This window comes from Cyanistes caeruleus, chromosome 23 (genome assembly GCF_971803275.1).
Source record: "Cyanistes caeruleus chromosome 23, bCyaCae1.hap1.1, whole genome shotgun sequence".
Taxonomy (NCBI): Eukaryota; Metazoa; Chordata; class Aves; order Passeriformes; family Paridae; genus Cyanistes; species Cyanistes caeruleus.
This window is the reverse complement of record NC_141723.1, coordinates 607,206-624,360: the sequence shown is the minus strand read 5'-3', so window position 1 is coordinate 624,360 and position 17,155 is coordinate 607,206. Positions and strand designations below refer to the sequence as shown.

Genomic DNA, 17,155 nt, shown 5'->3' with positions numbered 1-17,155 from the left:
GTCTTCTCCAGGCTGAACAATCCCAGTTCTCTCAGCCTCTCCTCACAGCAGAGCTGCTTCATTCCTCAGATCATGCTGGTGCCTCCTTTGGACAAAGCCAGGCAGGCTGCAGGAGCACCCACTCCCCTAGACACAGGGATCCAGGCTGAGCCTGGCTCTGAGGAGATGAACCCCAACAGCTGCAGTCAAAGCAGCTGCACCCATCCATCTCCTGGTGCTTCCAGCACTGCCCCTGGAAAATCTCTGAGTGAGCTCCACCCTTTGAGCACCACTGAATAAGTTTGAGTACAGGTCACTCTCTCTCCCAGCTGCACCTTCCACAGCCCTGACCACAGCCAGTGCTCTGACCCCACTGTCCCACAGCTCTGCACAACAGGCACAGCCACTCACCAAGGAAAACAGGAACAATATTCTATACACTTAAATAAACCTACTCTGGGCTGACTGACTTACTTAGCACAGAATCACTTCAGGATGCAATATGCCACTTGTGAGTCTCATTGTGAATTTTAGCATTAAGAGGATCAACATTTTAATAAACCTTACAGGTCTTTTACATAAGAAAATAACTAATTACAAGAATAAAAGTGCCATTCCAAGAAGCTTTTGGGCCAAGCTGGATATGCTTACTTAATTTTCTAAGGAACAGAATTTCTGTAGGAAGAAAAGTAATTTTTCTTCTCCATCAGCAGTAGGAGCTGGTGGGATATAAAAATGGATAAACAATCTGACAGAAAATGTGGGCTTCGAGCCAGTTTGCAGCAGTGGGCAGAGACCTCCCTGGATCTGACTCAAAGTAGCATAGGCAAAACTCACACCTCCAGGAGCCTGAAATGCCAGCACCTCTCTTGGAAAAGTTGTATTATCCTCTCCTTCCCAGTGGAGTTATGTCCAAATTGAGCTGGATTTCTGCCTCTCCCATTTCCTGCATCCAGTTAACTGGATGACAATGACATGCAAGGCAGTAATTAACTCCAGAGGCTTTTCCAATTAGATCTGAGCTCCATGGACTGCTGCAGAACAACGATCTCTCCAACGCTCACACCTGAGGCAAAACCACAGAAAGATACAGGCACTGAACTTGTGCAAGCTCAAATCCTTATTAAGAGGTACCAACATGAGAAAAAAAACTTGGTGAAGAGACAGGTACCAAAAAATAAACTTACTGCAATTTTAGAAACTGTATTACTCCTAAATAACCACAACTCCTTTCCATTCAAACCAGACACACAGCTACATAAAATAGATTCTATACACTACTTTGCACCTGTTTTGATGCAAAACTTGGCATATAGCATGCAGGTCACTGTCCCCTCAAAACACAAACAAAACCCTCCAAATGAAATTTGTCATCTTTTGTGCTTTGTGTCACAGTAATTTAATTTTTAAAATAATTTTGAAACAGTTGGATTATTTACATCTGAAAATTAGCTACCTGGTATCATCAGTGGCTTCTTACTTCCCTATTCTCTATGCATCACTGTGCTGTGGAAACCTGGTAATTGCAGAGCAAATCTGTTTATGCAAATTGCTTAGTCCCATTTTCACAGCTGAATGTCACTGCTGTATCAATCTGCTCTGGTCCAAATCTTGGTAAACAAATTAGAGCTCAACCCAGAGTTTTGTCAGAGAATTGATTTATCAGGAATCTCAGCTTCTTACCTTTGCAGGGAAGGCTTTGGAGCGACACCACTTCACCAGCTTGCCCTGAACCAAAGAAATTCTCCTTCCAAAAGCTGCATTTGTATCAGTAGTAGTTGAGACAATATTGCAGAAAGTCAGTATTTTGTCACAGATATCTGCAGGGATTGCCAGGCAGGGAGATCTCACTAAACCCTTCCTCTAAGGAGAAGGAAGAATGCCTGTCTGCCTGTCCAGCCCCATCATGGATCACAGGATCACAGAATTGTTAAGGATGGGAAAGGCCTTTAAGATCAAGACCATCACTCGCTGCCACCACTGTGCTCACCACTAAACCATGTCCTAAGGTACCACATCCACACATTTTTTGAACACTTCCAGGGACAGTGACTCCACCCCTGACCTGAGCAGATGTGTCAGGGCTGGACAGCCTTTCCAGGAAGAAATTTTCCGCAATATTCAACCTGAGCCTCCCCAGGCACAGCTTGAGGTCATTTCCTCCTCCTCCTGTCCCTGTTCCTTGGGAGCAGAGCCTGACACTCCCTGGCTGTCCCCTCCTGTCAGGGAGCTGTGCAGAGCCAGAAGATCCCCCTGAACCGCCTTTTCTCCAGGCTGAGCCCCTTTCTCAGCTCCTTCAGTCTCTCCTGGTGCTCCAGCCCTTTTCCCAGCCCTGTTCCCTCCCCTGCACATGTTCAAGTGTTCCTCCTAATCTCCCTGGGAATCCAAAAGTGGAATCTGAGAGCTCTCACAAATCAGGCTGTTTAGCTTTAAACATTTGAAATTTCGTCTTTTTATTTATAGACATGATTTAGAGAACTTCAGCTTTGTGCTCTCTAGCACATAAAACCTTAGTCATAAATAATTTATATCTAACAATTCCACAGCATAATATGAAAGGATTTTCTCCTAAAAAGTCTCCTTGCATTTATCAGAAAACATGTCAACCTGTCTCACTCACATGCAGAGACGTAACACAATCTGAAAATACGTGTAAAAAACAACAGTCCAGTGAACACAACATGATGAAGTTTCCATCTTGGTATCCTTGACAGTGGAGAATATTGAACCAGTGCAGAACCCACAGCCTGCTCCTTTTGACTTACTCTGGGATGCACAAGGAAGCCTGGAATCCCACCAGTAATCCCATAGCTGGTTTTCCACAGGACTACAGAAAGACCCAGAGTCCTGAGGAGGCACCACAGATACACCTTGGCAGGTAGCTGAATCCAGGAGAGATTTCTGAAGGCAGGAATTTAATCCAAGGTTATCACAAAGCAAGAATAACTATTAAACAGGCACTAACATTTATTCATTTTCCACTGTGAGTCTCTCACCAAAACCAGTTTGGAGGAACCAGATTGCTCTGGATTCTGTCAGCACATGGCCTTCTTTCTAAAAACAGCAGAGCTGATTCCAAATGCTGCTTGGTTTCCATGACAGTCTTTCCTTTACATCATCTTCATTTCCCCTCAATTTTCTTGAAAGGAAAAAAATACAAAGAGAGGGGAAAAAACCTAAACCCCCTTTAGAGCTCTCAAAAAACCCTAAAGCTTTGCTTCAGTTTTACTTCTCTGCTGGAGAACAGCAGGGAACAGCAATATTGTTTCAGGAGAAGTCATTACTCTGTAGGGAGCAGTAATTTCTTCACTTGGCATGAGGAGGAATGAAGAGATCTGAAGTGGGTGCTCATGTACAAGGACATCAGTAGCTACCCCAAATTTTGGGTATCACCTCAGTACACAGAGCTGGCTCAGCATCCACTCCATCAGAAAGTTTGCTCTGCAGCACTATAAAGAAAGGGTCCTCCAAAAATCCTTGCTGCCTCTGAGGTAGAAGGTGATGGCTCCATCAGCACCTGCTCTCAGGAATTACTGCCCAGCAGCTTGCCTGGAGCACAATGAAAGAAGAAATGTGGTCCATCTCAGCTTTGACCCCACAGCCTTTAATACACTCCAGGGAGACAAAGTTCTCTCTGCTCTTCAGATATTGTGACAACTGCCTTAGTTCTCCACAATAAATAAATAAACACAGGAAAGGGAGAATGCTCCACTAAACTGAAAGTCACCATGTTCGAGTTGCTCCGTATAATTGGGAAAGGTCCCAATTCCACAGCATTTATCCCTAAAAGGACTAAGATGTACTGAGCACAGCAAGGCTACAACTGGGTCACTGTTTTGAATGGTAGAAATATATGGGAAGGGATGAAGAGAAAACATTCACCCCAAAATGTCAGAAGTACAGGGGCAACATGACGGAAATGCAAACATTTGCCAAGTTCTTCATGTTACCACTTTCCATTAATTCATTTAGTGGAACCAAATTAATTTCTTCAGTATTTTCATACAGCATGGTTCTGTCATGTTAGCACATTGCAACTACATTTTTCAGAGCTGCTTAAGATATTTGTACACATTTAAAATAAAGAAGCAACACCTGGTTTAGGTCTGACAGTGCCATCTTAAACAAAAATATGTGCTTACAGCAACTTTACCAAAGATGTTAAAAATAACATTAAATATACCCTTCCAATTCTGCATTTCTTAATTGACATGGGAGGTTGTGGTGTCCTCATCCCTGGAAGGGTTCCAGGCCAGGCTATAGATGGGGCTTGGAGCAACCTGGGATAGTGGAAGGTGTCCCTGTCCATGGCACAGGGTGGAACTGGATGGGCTCTAAGATCCCTTCCAACACAAACCATCCTGTGATTCTGTGATTTTAAGGATCAATCCTGTGCTGTTCAAGTTCTCATCAGCAGAGTGCAGCACAGGCACATTCATTAACATCCAGTACAGGATGTTGTCCAGAATGAGAAACACTGGAACCTTTTAAATTTTGTATTTTTTTTAACTGAAGTCATCACTTAGCTGCTTCTTTAGTGAAAATATCCTTTCTGGCTGGAGGGGTGCTTTAGGTTCTGAGCTCAAGGTCAGGATGGGTTAAGTATTCAGAGGTAGTACTGACCTTTTAATTTGGCTCTCAGTTTGGGGACTGTAAAATGTAGAGAAACACTCACCCAGCCAGAGATGCCTTTAAAGTCTCATGGCAACAGAGATAATGGGATAGAGAAAAGGAGTGAAAAAATGACAAGTGCTTACAGTAAGGAAACTTTGAACACTGGCAATGCACATTCTTAATCCCATGTCTAGGAAATCTGCATTCAGTAAAGACATTTGAATGTGTACCATTTTGTGAGTTTAAAACTTTTAATTCAATTTTCCACATTCCCAATTCCAAATTGCTCCAACTAGTACTTACTTCATGGCATATATAAAAGAGAATTCTTCTCTTTTTTTTTAAGGACCACATAGAATGTGTTTTTTCTACTCTCAGCATCTCCACTAAAAAGGGGAGGGGATGGGGGGGAAATAAGAAAAAGTAAAAAAAAAACCAAAACCCCAACACCTCAAAGTATTGCCATGAGCTGGCAAATTCAGGGAAACCTCTCATTCTGGAGACTCAGTGTCACAGAGGAGTTAGTCCAGGGCATCCGTTCACCATATTTTAAAGGATCAGCCTGGAATGAGCAAAGAACAAATTCTTGTCTGTTTGTCCACTGTGTTTTTAAATAAAGATCTGCAGCTCATGGATGTGTGGTTAAAACCTTCTCCAGCTCCCATGTAAAACCACTGAAGTGGAATCCAAGACATGGAACAAGCAGCTTGGCAGCTCTGAGCACCTCTGGCACTGCCACTGTCACTGTGACCAAAATTCACCTCTGCACAGCAGCATGATTTTGCACCACATTAACATTTCCCAAGTGAGCCTTAAAGAGACGCCGGGATTTTCAATAATTCTCTGCACGTGAATCCAATGCACCCAAGGGGTACTGGTGATTTTCAGCAACACAATCTCACATTTGTGTTTTCCTTCACAGAATCCATAGCTCTAGGGCTAAAAGGGATGTGACCAAGCACAAGTGAATGGTCAGCTACTGGGGGCAGCATTAGCATGATAACTCCCTGACAGCCTTAGGTTTGGATCTGACATTCCTACAGTGAAGCCTGATTACCATTCCCAAAGCCCTGGGCCCAGGAGCTGCAGGGTACAGTACACAGCCTCACACAACAGCCCAGTGGCTCAGGAATGCACTTTCTTTAAGAACAAAAATCCCACATACAATATGCGTGGGAAAGTTAGCCAGGGTTAGAGTCCTGCTTCTGGTACAGCCTACAAAATAAATTATAGAGAAAAGCCACAGAAACTAGAACATCCAACAAGAACAATACTTTTAATTCCAGTTTCCTGTGGATAAAGAAAAGACCCCAAAGATCCCAGCTACTGTTTGAGGCACAGAGGGAGGAAGGGATCCTAATAACGGCTTAGATATAAAAGGACAATTGTAGCTTTGGGTTGTTATGGTAGAAAGGAATTTGTCATCACATAAAATCCAACAGAGATGGATTCAGGCTCAAACAAGCAGATCCCACTCTGGTAAGTGCCCTGGCTGCAGCCAGTGATTATGCAAATAACAGTGTGATGTTATGTTATAGGTATAAATTGGATTAGCAACTCAGGAGTTGTCCCAGTGCAACAGCAGCAAGATGGGGAAGCTGGAAAAAACAGCAGCCTAATGTTCAACCCCAGCATCTGAGTCAGTACAATTAACAGCAATTTATATTTCTGTGTGTTAAGCCTACCTGGGATCAGCTTTTGTTTATAGAAAAGAGCTGTTTCCAATGGCATGAGCACAAAACTGGGATCCACTGCACTCCTGGCATAAAGCCCTGTGACAACACAGCAATGTGAGGAATGTGTCTGCCTGTAGCATGCACTTTATACCATAAAATTCTGACCAACACAACAAAAGAATCACTTCACTGACTCTGTCCAAGGGGACAGGGAAAGTTTGGCCTGGGATCACAAACCAAGCTCCACAATCTGGGCAAGACTCCTCACTCCTGCCTGCCCACCAGGAAAGGTGATGTGCTTGAAACAGGAGGTAACACTGCTCTCTAGAAATGACCTGGTGTCACTCAGGTGAGGTCAGAACAGGACACTTGATACAGCAAGAGCTGGGAAGGTGAATGTTTTGAGGGCTGGAGCCCCTCTGCTCTGGAGCCAGGCTGGGAGAGCTGGGGGTGCTCACCTGGAGAGGAGAAGGCTCCAGGGAGAGCTCAGAGCCCCTGCCAGGGCCTAAAGGGGCTCCTGGAGAGCTGGAGAGGGACTGGAGACAAGGGATGGAGGGACAAGACACAGGGAATGGCTCCCAGTGCCAGAGGGCAGGGATGGATGGGATATTGGGCAGGAATTGTTCCCTGGCAGGGTGGGCAGGCCCTGGCACAGGGTGCCCAGAGCAGCTGGGGCTGCCCCTGGATCCCTGGCAGTGCCCAAGGCCAGGTTGGATACTGGGGCTTGGAGCAGCCTGGGCTAGTGGAAGGTGTCCTAGCCCATGGCAGGGGTGAGAATGGATGTGCCTCTAAGGTCCCTTCCAACCCAAACCATTCCATGATTTGATGAATAATCTATGCCCTGGCAACCACGGTATTTGATCAAATCCCAGCAAACATTGTGCAGCTTTACACCAACACAGCAGTGACCAATACTGTGCAGCAAGGCAGAAATGTAGGGAATTATTTAAACAAAAAATTCAGGCTAATGATTACCAACATCTTCAGGGAATAATTCATCGTTTTCTAATTAAGGAGGCTGAATCATGGCAAAAAAAAACCCAAAACATTAATGCCTACAACCTTTTAGAAAGACAAACTGACATGATTTGTTTGTCTCTTGGGCTTAAATTGTGGTGGGGAATGGAAGGGGATGGATAAGCAGACTGTTTATAGCCTTCAAAAGCTGTTCCATCTTTTCCTGCATTAAGGCAACTAAGAAGACATGGACACTGATTTTTTTTTAAAGAAAAGAAAAGTGCCAGTTAAAATGAACCGCTTATAAATAAGAGAATTCTTTTCATTCCTAAATGTTTCACCTTATTTTTAAGCAGCTGGGACTAGGGAAAAATGATTGACAGTAAATAAATTATAAGTTTTATCTCCCAAATAAGTACATTTCAAACAGCTGTGGCATTTCCTGTAATCTGACAACAAAACAGGCATAGAAAGAGATTAGCTTTGGAACAGAGTGGGATGGAAGGAGGTGGAGGGTTGTGACAGTGTAATCCTGACTCCAGAGCTCAGGATAGGGAATAACCTGAAGCAGCAACAACAGCATCCCTAGCACCACCAGCAACAGCAGCTGCTGGCTGAGCCAGAATTAGGAAAGAAATAACAGAGTGCATTAAAATTGGTGATAATGGTGCACAATAAACTGCACTGATCCAGTGCTAGCAAATTCAAAATCATTTCATTTTGCTGTTTCGAAACAGACCTTCAAACAGACATTTACCAAACATAGTTTGGATGTCCTGGCTCGCCACTCTAAGTGCCAGAGTGCACACACTGGGAAGGCTGTAAATGTAACCAGAAACTATTGCTGCTCTTGATGAAAACTGATTGCTAGGAATTAGTACTTCCTGCCAAAAATACAGTATCCACTCTGGATTAATTGAACTTATTTAATTAGCAAACCCAAATGGAAGCCAATGTGCCAATTAAATGATTGCCCAAATTTCAAAAGATTCTTGGGGACAAGCTCTATGCTGGGAGCCAGCCTGTGGAATGAAAAGGCCCCTCTAACCAAAAGGTAGAGAAAGAACCTCACACAGCAACAGAAACCCTTGCCAAAAGCTTAATGAGGGAAAATTATTCTAGATTCATGCAGCAGTAACAAGGAAAAACAAGTTACGTGGATTGAAAAGGAAATACAGGTCACTGGTGCAATGCCAGACCAGAACTGCTTTGACCAAAATATTATTGCACCTGATGCCTGCCTGGTGTGCTGGCCTGTCCCAAAACATTTGTATCAGATCAATGACTGTGTTGTCCACGTTTCCTGGACTCCCACTTCTATCCCACCCTTACCTCAGTTACCCCTGTTCCCCAGCCTGAGCTGCAGCAATTCACATGAAAATGCTGCCTAGTGCCGGACACAGAAGGCAAACTGCAGCTCCTGCAAGTTTAACACACTTCTGACTCACTAATTCAGGCAACTCAAGAGCTTGAGGACCTTCAGCAGCACAAAACCAACCTCCAAATCTACAGGTAAAATTTTCCATAGCATTCAAAGCAGTGACCCCCTCAGACTCAGAGCCAGAAGCCAAATGCTGGAGCACTTAGGTGGAGAACCATCCAGGTCAGGCTCTGATGCTGGCAGAGCTCATGGTGAATTTGGACAACACCCTCAGCACAGGGTGGGATTGTTGGGTCCTTGGCCCTCCTGTTCAGGGTCAGGAGTTGGACTCAATGACTTGTGGGTCCCTTCCAGCTCAGGAGATTCCACAAATTTAAAGTCCATTTCTACTGAATTGTCCAAGCCCTTCAAAAAATAGCAGAAAAACTCCACAATTTCAGCTTCATAGCTCCTAAGACTTCCCCTTGCACTTGAGAGCTTAAAATTTTGGATTTTTAAAAAGTACTTGTAGCTGGGCACTCAGAGTTCAAAAGCACATTTTTCCCCAAGAAATTTCTTCCATGATGTGGAACCCATCTGAGAACAGGATCAGCCTGACAAAACTCTGTCAGTGACTTCAGAGCTCCCAATCACATCCTCAGCTGTAAAATTCTGATGTTGATTCACACACATACAAAGCATGAAGAAACACAGGGAAATAAAATCCAAAATACCAATTTTAACATTTTTAAGAGTATAATAGCTACATATCTCAGAAGTTAAAATTAGATTATTTCAGTAAATCACTCTTTGGAAATCACTACAGCCTACAGGGAGAAGCAAATGGAGTCATCACATTCCCTTTTTATTCAGAGTTTTCCACAGCTCCTGGAAGTATTTGTGTTAGCCTGCACCAGAAACGGGCCCGATGTTTTGTGAATTAAAAACCAACCAATGAAGCAATGCTAATTAAAAAAATAAGCCCCTAGTATTCTATTTTTGGCATCTATTCTTGCAGAAGCCCCACTCAAGACCTGGGGCAGAACTGGCCAAATGCTGTACAAAGAATGAGAAACAAACACTAAGGACATAAAAATCTTTCTTTAAACCCTTACAATGCACTCATCTCTGCACACATTCATAATTGCGTTTAAAAATAGTTTTCTCCTTGCTCATGTCCCAGATTTAACAGTGATATATCGAGGTCTCATTAAAAGGACTTTATTACCTTCACAACCCAGTACCTTCCCTATCTGGCATTAAATGCTGAAAATACTACAGATCTCAAAATCCCTCTGACCTAAGAACTAAGATTATTCCAGGGACTTCATAGGACAGGCTCTAACTCTGTGCCTTTCTAAAGCATTTACTGGCTTGCATTTCTCCTAAGAAAATTCCATCAGCATAAGCCTAAAATAATGATGGGTACCAACTGCAGCTGCTGCCTTCTTGTGCACTTTTCAAATTCACTGATTCATCACAGTTTTCTAACTGCAATTTAGAGGTTCCCCTTTTCTAGGCACCCTGTTTGTTCTACATGAGTAACACCTGACCCCAGCTGTCACCCCTGTAATGAACAACAGAACTCCCAGATCCTGTGAGACACCAGCCAGAAGTGCACATGCAGGAAAATAAACCTTCCATGGGCTTAGAGACTCATATTCTGAAGGCTTCCAAAGCTGAAGGAATTGAAAAATTGCAAGAGAACTGATTTTTTTAGAAGTACGTAGAGAATCACAGAAAGGCATGAGTTGGAAGGGACCATCTTCTCCTACCCCTGCCATGGGCAGGGACACCTTCCACTAGCCCAGGCTGCTCCAAGCCCCAGTATCCAACCTGGCCTTGGGCACTGCCAGGGATCCAGGGGCAGCCACAGCTGCTCTGGGCACCCTGTGCCAGGGCCTGCCCACCCTGCCAGGGAACAATTCCTGCCCAAAATCCCATCCATCCCTGCCCTCTGGCACTGGGAGCCATTCCCTGTGTCCTGTCCCTCCATCCCTTGTCCCCAGTCCCTCTCCAGCTCTCCTGGAGCCCCTTTAGGCCCTGGCAGGGGCTCTGAGCTCTCCCTGGAGCCTTCTCCTCTCCAGGTGAGCACCCCCAGCTCTCCCAGCCTGGCTCCAGAGCAGAGGAGCTCCAGCCCTTGGAGCATCTCCATGGCCTCCTCTGGACTTGCTCCAGCAGCTCCACATCCTTTTCTGAGTGTATTCCCCTGATCTCCAGCATTAGGTGAATGCAGCTTCATGAGGCACCTTTCTGTGTCAGCACATTTGCAATGGGTGCATAAATGAAGATTTTTGTATTTCTCTCAGCATTTTAATCCTGCTTCCCCACAAAATTTAGACAAGTGGAAGACAAAGGCATCAGGAACGCAGTCTGTAAGCACAGCAGCCTGGTGGGGGGAGAGCCACTGGCTCAGTGCTCTTAAACAGTGCAACTCCCTGAAGTCATGAAGAGGGGAAGGGAGTAACTCAACAGGTCAGTAATGTGGTAAATCTAATATTAAGCACAAGTATCAATTTATGCTAAAATTACTGCAGGCTGGGGACAGTTGTTTTGTAGGCTCATGTGAGAAATATTATATAAAGGCTCTTTCACAACTTCATTTCTTGTAACTCAGAGCACTCAGCAGGACCTGACAAGGAAAAGACACCCCTTTCCTTAAAAATAACATTTCTGTCTTGGAGAAATGTTAGAAAATCCATAAACTTCAATTTTCCTTGGCTCACAGGGCTTTGCAGCCCCAGAACTCAGAAGTGTTCTATGAAGAAAGTCAATATCATCAGCTGCATTTTCTGAAGTGGAGCAGAGGCAGAAATCCCGAGATGTGTGAAGGTTACTCAGCAGGTGCAGCACAGTGGGAATTGGGGGCTGAGACAGAGAAAATGTGCCTAATATACCCAAATTCTAAAAATACAGAGCATGAGTCGGGGGGGAATACAAAATATAGCGATGTTTGAGGAGCACACAGGCAGCTGCCTCATTACCCAGCTCCTGGTAACTCTGTTCAGCCAGAGCTGCCTCTCCTTCAGCCTGGACCTCACCTACAACACAGAATTGCACCAGAAATACTGAGGAAAAGATATCCCATCCCTGGAAGTGTCCAGTGCCAGGCTGGAGCACCATGGGATAGTGGAAGGTGTCCCTGTCCATAGCAGGGGTGGGACAGGATGAGCTTTAAAGTCTCTTCCAACCCAAATCATTTCACAATCCTGGGATCCCCCACACACAAATCAGGTCTTCATCACAGGATCATTTGTTCTCCTGTTAAACCACAAACACAAAACAGTGTTAAAAAGCAGATGAAAGTATAAATAATAAACCAAAGAAGACAAAATAAGTTGCATCAAACAAAGGACTGAAGCTACTCAGGCGCCTAGAACGAACTAGCAATGACAGAAACATTAAAAATAAAGAATTTCTATAACTTTATATTTACAGTATAGGAGGACATTCAACCTCCACACATTTAGAAATACCTTCAGTTTATTTCTTGTTAAGAAAAAGCTCTGGAAACAAAGCACTTATATCAATTAATAATAAGCCCTTTGAAAAATATTATGGATAAAAGTGGGGAGGAATAGTAGGACAACTTGCTCATGTAACTATAAATTCATAAATTGACTTTTCTTAATAAAAGTATGTACAGAGGCAAAGTTCAGGAGACAAGTTCCAGGAGTCCCCCAGCTCTCCACAGTACCCCTTGTCTCAGCATTTGCCAGGTGAAATTCATCTGAGATGACAAAGCCTGGTGCCTGTCAGGGCTCCAGCAACAGCCAGGGGAACCAGTGGAGGGAACAACTTCTCCAGCCCCGAATCCTCCATTTCCTGGGGGCTGGGGCTTCAAGCAGCAACAAGATCTAAAATCTGCATCTCCACGGATCACTAACCAAATGTTAGATGTACTGCTATACTCTGAAACAGTCACACACCATGGAAAGAGCAACCTCTGGGACAAGGCAGAAACAGAGGCTGCTAAGAATGCAAAGTGAAGGAATAGAGTGAGGGAAGAAACCTCAGGCTTCAAGTGATCAGGGAAAAAGCAGAATACTGAAGATATGCTGGTTAAACAGAGGAAAGTGTCAGTGCTGAACAAGGTCCTGCAAATATTTACATGTAAATATTGCCCCTGACTGGAGATAAGGCAGAGGTTGAAAGTGGAAATTTGATTTGCTCAACACAGTAAACACAAGCAGGAGAGGTTTTTCTTCCCCCTGTTTACACTGTATTCAGAGGACCCTGAGATCAAACCAACATTGTGAGCACAAATCCAGCCACTCTAAATACAGATTCAGTAGCTTCACTGTTCTTCATCACACCAAGTCACTGTGCAGCAACCCCAGCTGGGAATTTCCCTGTTTATTATACTCTGAATCTCTTCTCCACTGGACCAGTCAGTTTTGGCATTGCTGGCACATAGCTAAGCAAGAGAACACGTTCCAAAACGTGATTTACTTGGGCAGTGAGAGGAGCATGATGCAGGATAAAATAAACACTGAGCACTGTCCATGAGCACAACAGCCTCAAGCAGGTGAACATTCCTTTCACTGCAAATCAACCAGGAGAAAAAAGCAGCACAAAATGAAATATGCCAGGAAACCTGTGTCACAGGTGAGGACAGTGAATTGCAGCCTGACAGCTCTGAGACACACCTGGAGGTCACAGACAGCAGTGAGGTGTCACACAATGACTCCCACCAGACTCCACGATGTGGGAAGCTCCAAGTTGGGAGCAGGTGCTGCTGCTTGAGCAACACTGATGGGAACTGACAGTGCTCCCAACTGTGGCCAAGGTGGAGAGAAGGCAAAAACAGCCACACATGAGGAAGAAAAAAAATTACAAAGTGAAAAGCACAAAAATTGACAGGCTGAGAGAGCTGGGTGTGTTCACCTGGAGAAGAAAAGGCTCCAGGGAGAGCTCAGAGCCCCTTCCAGTGCCTAAAGGGGCTCATAAATAGGCGGGTGAGAGACTTTATACAGGCAGAGGGACACCGGACACAAGGAATGGCTTCCCACTGCCAGAGGGCAGGGCTGGATGGGATATTGGGAAGGAATTGTTGCCTGTGAGGGTGGTGAGGCCCTGGAACAGGGTGCCCAGAGAAGCTGTGGCTGCAAAAACCCCCATGTATATTAAGGTCATCATCTGTGGCCCACTGCCCAACTGAGTGCCCCCTCTGAGATGAGAACAGCACCTTTGCATGTGATTTTTTGCAGCTCTGGTCCCTCTGATGCCAGGTTTGCTCTCAGGCTGAGGTTTTATTTATGTAGACTGAGCCAGCATTTTGCTAAAATCTCATTCTTTCACAATGCTGTATGCTTCAAAGAGCATGTTTTTACAAGAAGTTCCCTTCATGCTCTGAAGTCTTGCTGAAAAAGAGGTTAATGCAGACTGAAAATCGTCATGACATAATGGACCTTTTAATTGGTTACGAGACCTGCTTTGGGGCAGAAGAGTTGTGAAAGCTCCTTCCCTCTCCTTGACAAACTGCCAGAGGAAAGGAAGCATTTTAGCCTTGTTCAAAGTACTGTGCAATCCATTTAAAAAGCTGAAACTCAGGGAGTATAAATGGAATAGAATGGAAAATAATGGGAAGAGAAGATGTAGCCCAGGTGTTTTACCATGGCGCTGAGTGTCTCCTCCCAGTCCGGCCTCTCTCTGGGGTGGATGCTCCTCTGCAGCTCTGGAACAAAGTCATCTTCTTCTGTGTGGACAGAGGACTTCATCATTCTGGAAAGAAGGACAGAAGCTGGATATTCAGTAACAATTCCTAGGTAATCTCACACCCAGTCTGTTACAGTGCTCAGTTAAGTGACAACATAAAATGATTTTACACATCCAGAAATCCCACACAGTCCTGAGTTTCTCCCACTTCCTCATTATACAAGCAGGACAAGAGTGTAAATCTGGTGGAGGGAAATCTGCACTTCCTAACCAATCAGTAGATAATTTTGTTTAATCACTGCACAATTTGCAAGTCTTGCAACACAGAAAAATGCAGAGGAGGGATTTTCAGTCAACTTCAGAAAAACGTCTCCTATTGCCCAGGCAAACAGCAAGAGAAACACACACTGTAAGGAGAAATACACCCATTTGATTCCTCCTCCTTTCAGGAGATTTTGCCTGAAATGGGGATAACAGTTTCCAAATCTTAAGAGTCTCACTCCACATCCCAAGGCCTGATCCATCAGCGCTCACCCTTTCCTGATTCTATCTGAAGAGTGAGCACCTCAAGTCAGCCTGATGTGACCAAGTGAAACTTTTCTTCAGATAAGGAGCTGTCTTCCAAATCCCCTGTGAAGACTATTCCAAGCCTGCACAGAGATCAGAGGCTCAAAATGAAAACTGAGAAAGAATTCATAAAGGCTCCTCAGCCCCTCCACATGTCAGCATTCTGTAGGTATGTATTTTTTTTTTGACGTTCTGTTTGTAAAAATGTGCCTTTGCAGAGACTACAGCGTAGACTTGAAAAGACCAAAGGCTTGTTCAAAGTCTAGTATCACCCATTCCAGTTTCATTAAACATAATATTCAGGCAGGCTGTTATTCCCTTAATAGATCACCACTTATGTATTTAGGATAAGCTTTTTGATAATCAGCAGTGCAAAGACATGGGCAAAAAGGGCTGGTTTTTAACTCTACTCATTTATGCACCACTTGACTGAAACACTTTTATTAAATGGCCTGGTGAAAGCCATTTAATAAAACTCCTTTGCTTCAGATGTGAAGTCCTGAAACCCCAACACACTGCTTGACACAGGGCCAAATCATTTAACTCAGCTTTGTTCTCTCCAAGAGGGTTAAGGATGAAGTAATTAACACTGCAGTTAATGGCACGGCCAGGTTAGGAATTACAGCCCGTATAATTTCATCCCCAGCTTTGTTATCATATTTCTGCTCCAATAAAAAACCTATCCCAGAAAAAATAAACCTCAAAACTGAAAGTCACAATGCCCCAGGGAAATGCTGTTCACTGGGTCTGTGCGTCATTCCCACCCTAAAACATCATCCACTGTCCTCAGGAGGGAAAAAGTGCACCTACCTGGGGACAGCTGCAGAGAGATGAAAAAAGTCTGTATGAAAACACCATGATTTAGAATACAGACGTGCAATGTCAGCTCAGAAAGGAGACCCTCACCTTTGCAATAGATGTTTAGAATAATTTGAAAGACGAAAAATTTGCTGCTTCAATTGTCCTTTGCACATCAAGAGGAGGAGACCTGGCCTGACAGCCCCAGCTCCACCACAGGAGAGGTTTCCCCCTCAATTTAAAGCACAGGAAACAAAGTTGTGCAACTCAGAAACAAGATATTATAAATAAATAAATAAGAAACCTCAACTTTTTAAAGCAATGTCATGATTTTGAAAAATGCTCAATACAGCTTTCCTGAGGATTTCTAAATGTTGGGGTTTGACCATATTGCAGCTGAATAAAAAGATTCTAAACAAATTATCCCACAGAGCGTCAGTCTTAATTCCCTGAGGTGATGGAATGGAAGGAAGGGTGATGTGATCAAGACCCACCTTCTCCAGGAGTTAAAGCTGCTTATCAAAGTGCTTCTCATTACAGCTTATCAAAGTTCTTCCTCAATCTAAAGACTTGAAAACAACAGGACTGCATTTACAGCTTTATCAGCATTCAGGAGAACAACTGGATTCCCTACACGGCTCCTCTGGCAATTCCTGCCAGATGTCTCCTCTGAAATGTGTTGGCTGAAGTGGTGAGAGTGAATGCAGAGGATAGTATGTCCTGTTTCAAATAATCCTGGGAATCAGGCACATGTTCAGGGTCTATTCCCTCACACTGGATCAACATGGATGTCACAGCACACAGGTTTTTTATCACACTCCAATCTATTTATTCACATTATTTCTTTAATCTTTGTCTATAAAACTTCCATGATAAACTCTTCACAAACTCTTCCCACTGAGATCCCAAAATGCAGTCCCATTTTTCTTCCTGTGAAGGTGTTCAGGACTTTTACTGCAAATTGGAAAAGCTCCACATGCAAAATTGAGCCTTTAAAACAGTCAATTCTTTGAGCTTTTGCCAGACTTAGAATATTCTGCTGCTGAGGGAAATTCAAATTTGGTCACAACATCACAGAAATAAGGGAAACAATACTGAATATTTTCTCTCTGACACAATTATCAGCGCTTGATAACCATCTGTGCACCCTTATTAATTTTTAATAGCCACTATTTAATTCCATGCCATCTGAGACAGAGAGCAAGGAAGGCTGAAGATGCTGCAGGTAATAGTAGTCCTTTATGGATTAAGTCTGGCAGCTTTTTCCTGTCCATCAGTGGCCTGGATGAAGGAAAACAACTTTGTGAACTTGCAGCAATGAAACAGGAAGAGGAGTATGGGGAGAAGGGGGGGAGAGTAGGAAGAAAAGCAGCTTCTAAACTCTCCTTTTTACAACGTTTCCTCCAGGCATATAAAACCTCAGAACAACAACTGGGGAAGGAGCTTTCCTACCAGCTGGGCATAGGGAAAACCCTGGCCTCACCCCAAGACAAGCTTGGACTATTATCTCTAGGTGTAATCACATTCACATATTTTTATATGCATG

The 17,155-nt window shown here is 43.9% G+C and overlaps 1 protein-coding gene across 5 annotated transcripts in view; it reads right to left on the bottom strand.

Moving 5' to 3' along the window:
- The window catches only part of ARHGAP32 (Rho GTPase activating protein 32), a 239,979-nt gene that overhangs the window by 134,153 nt on the left and 88,671 nt on the right, over nt 1–17,155 (bottom strand). For all 5 annotated transcript variants that reach the window (XM_086861446.1, XM_086861448.1, XM_086861444.1 and 2 more), the window contains exon 2: nt 14,202–14,310. In XM_086861446.1, coding sequence (XP_086717572.1) covers nt 14,202–14,309 — 108 coding nt within the window. In that variant the 5' untranslated portion in view covers nt 14,310. The remainder of the gene's footprint in view (nt 1–14,201; nt 14,311–17,155) is intronic.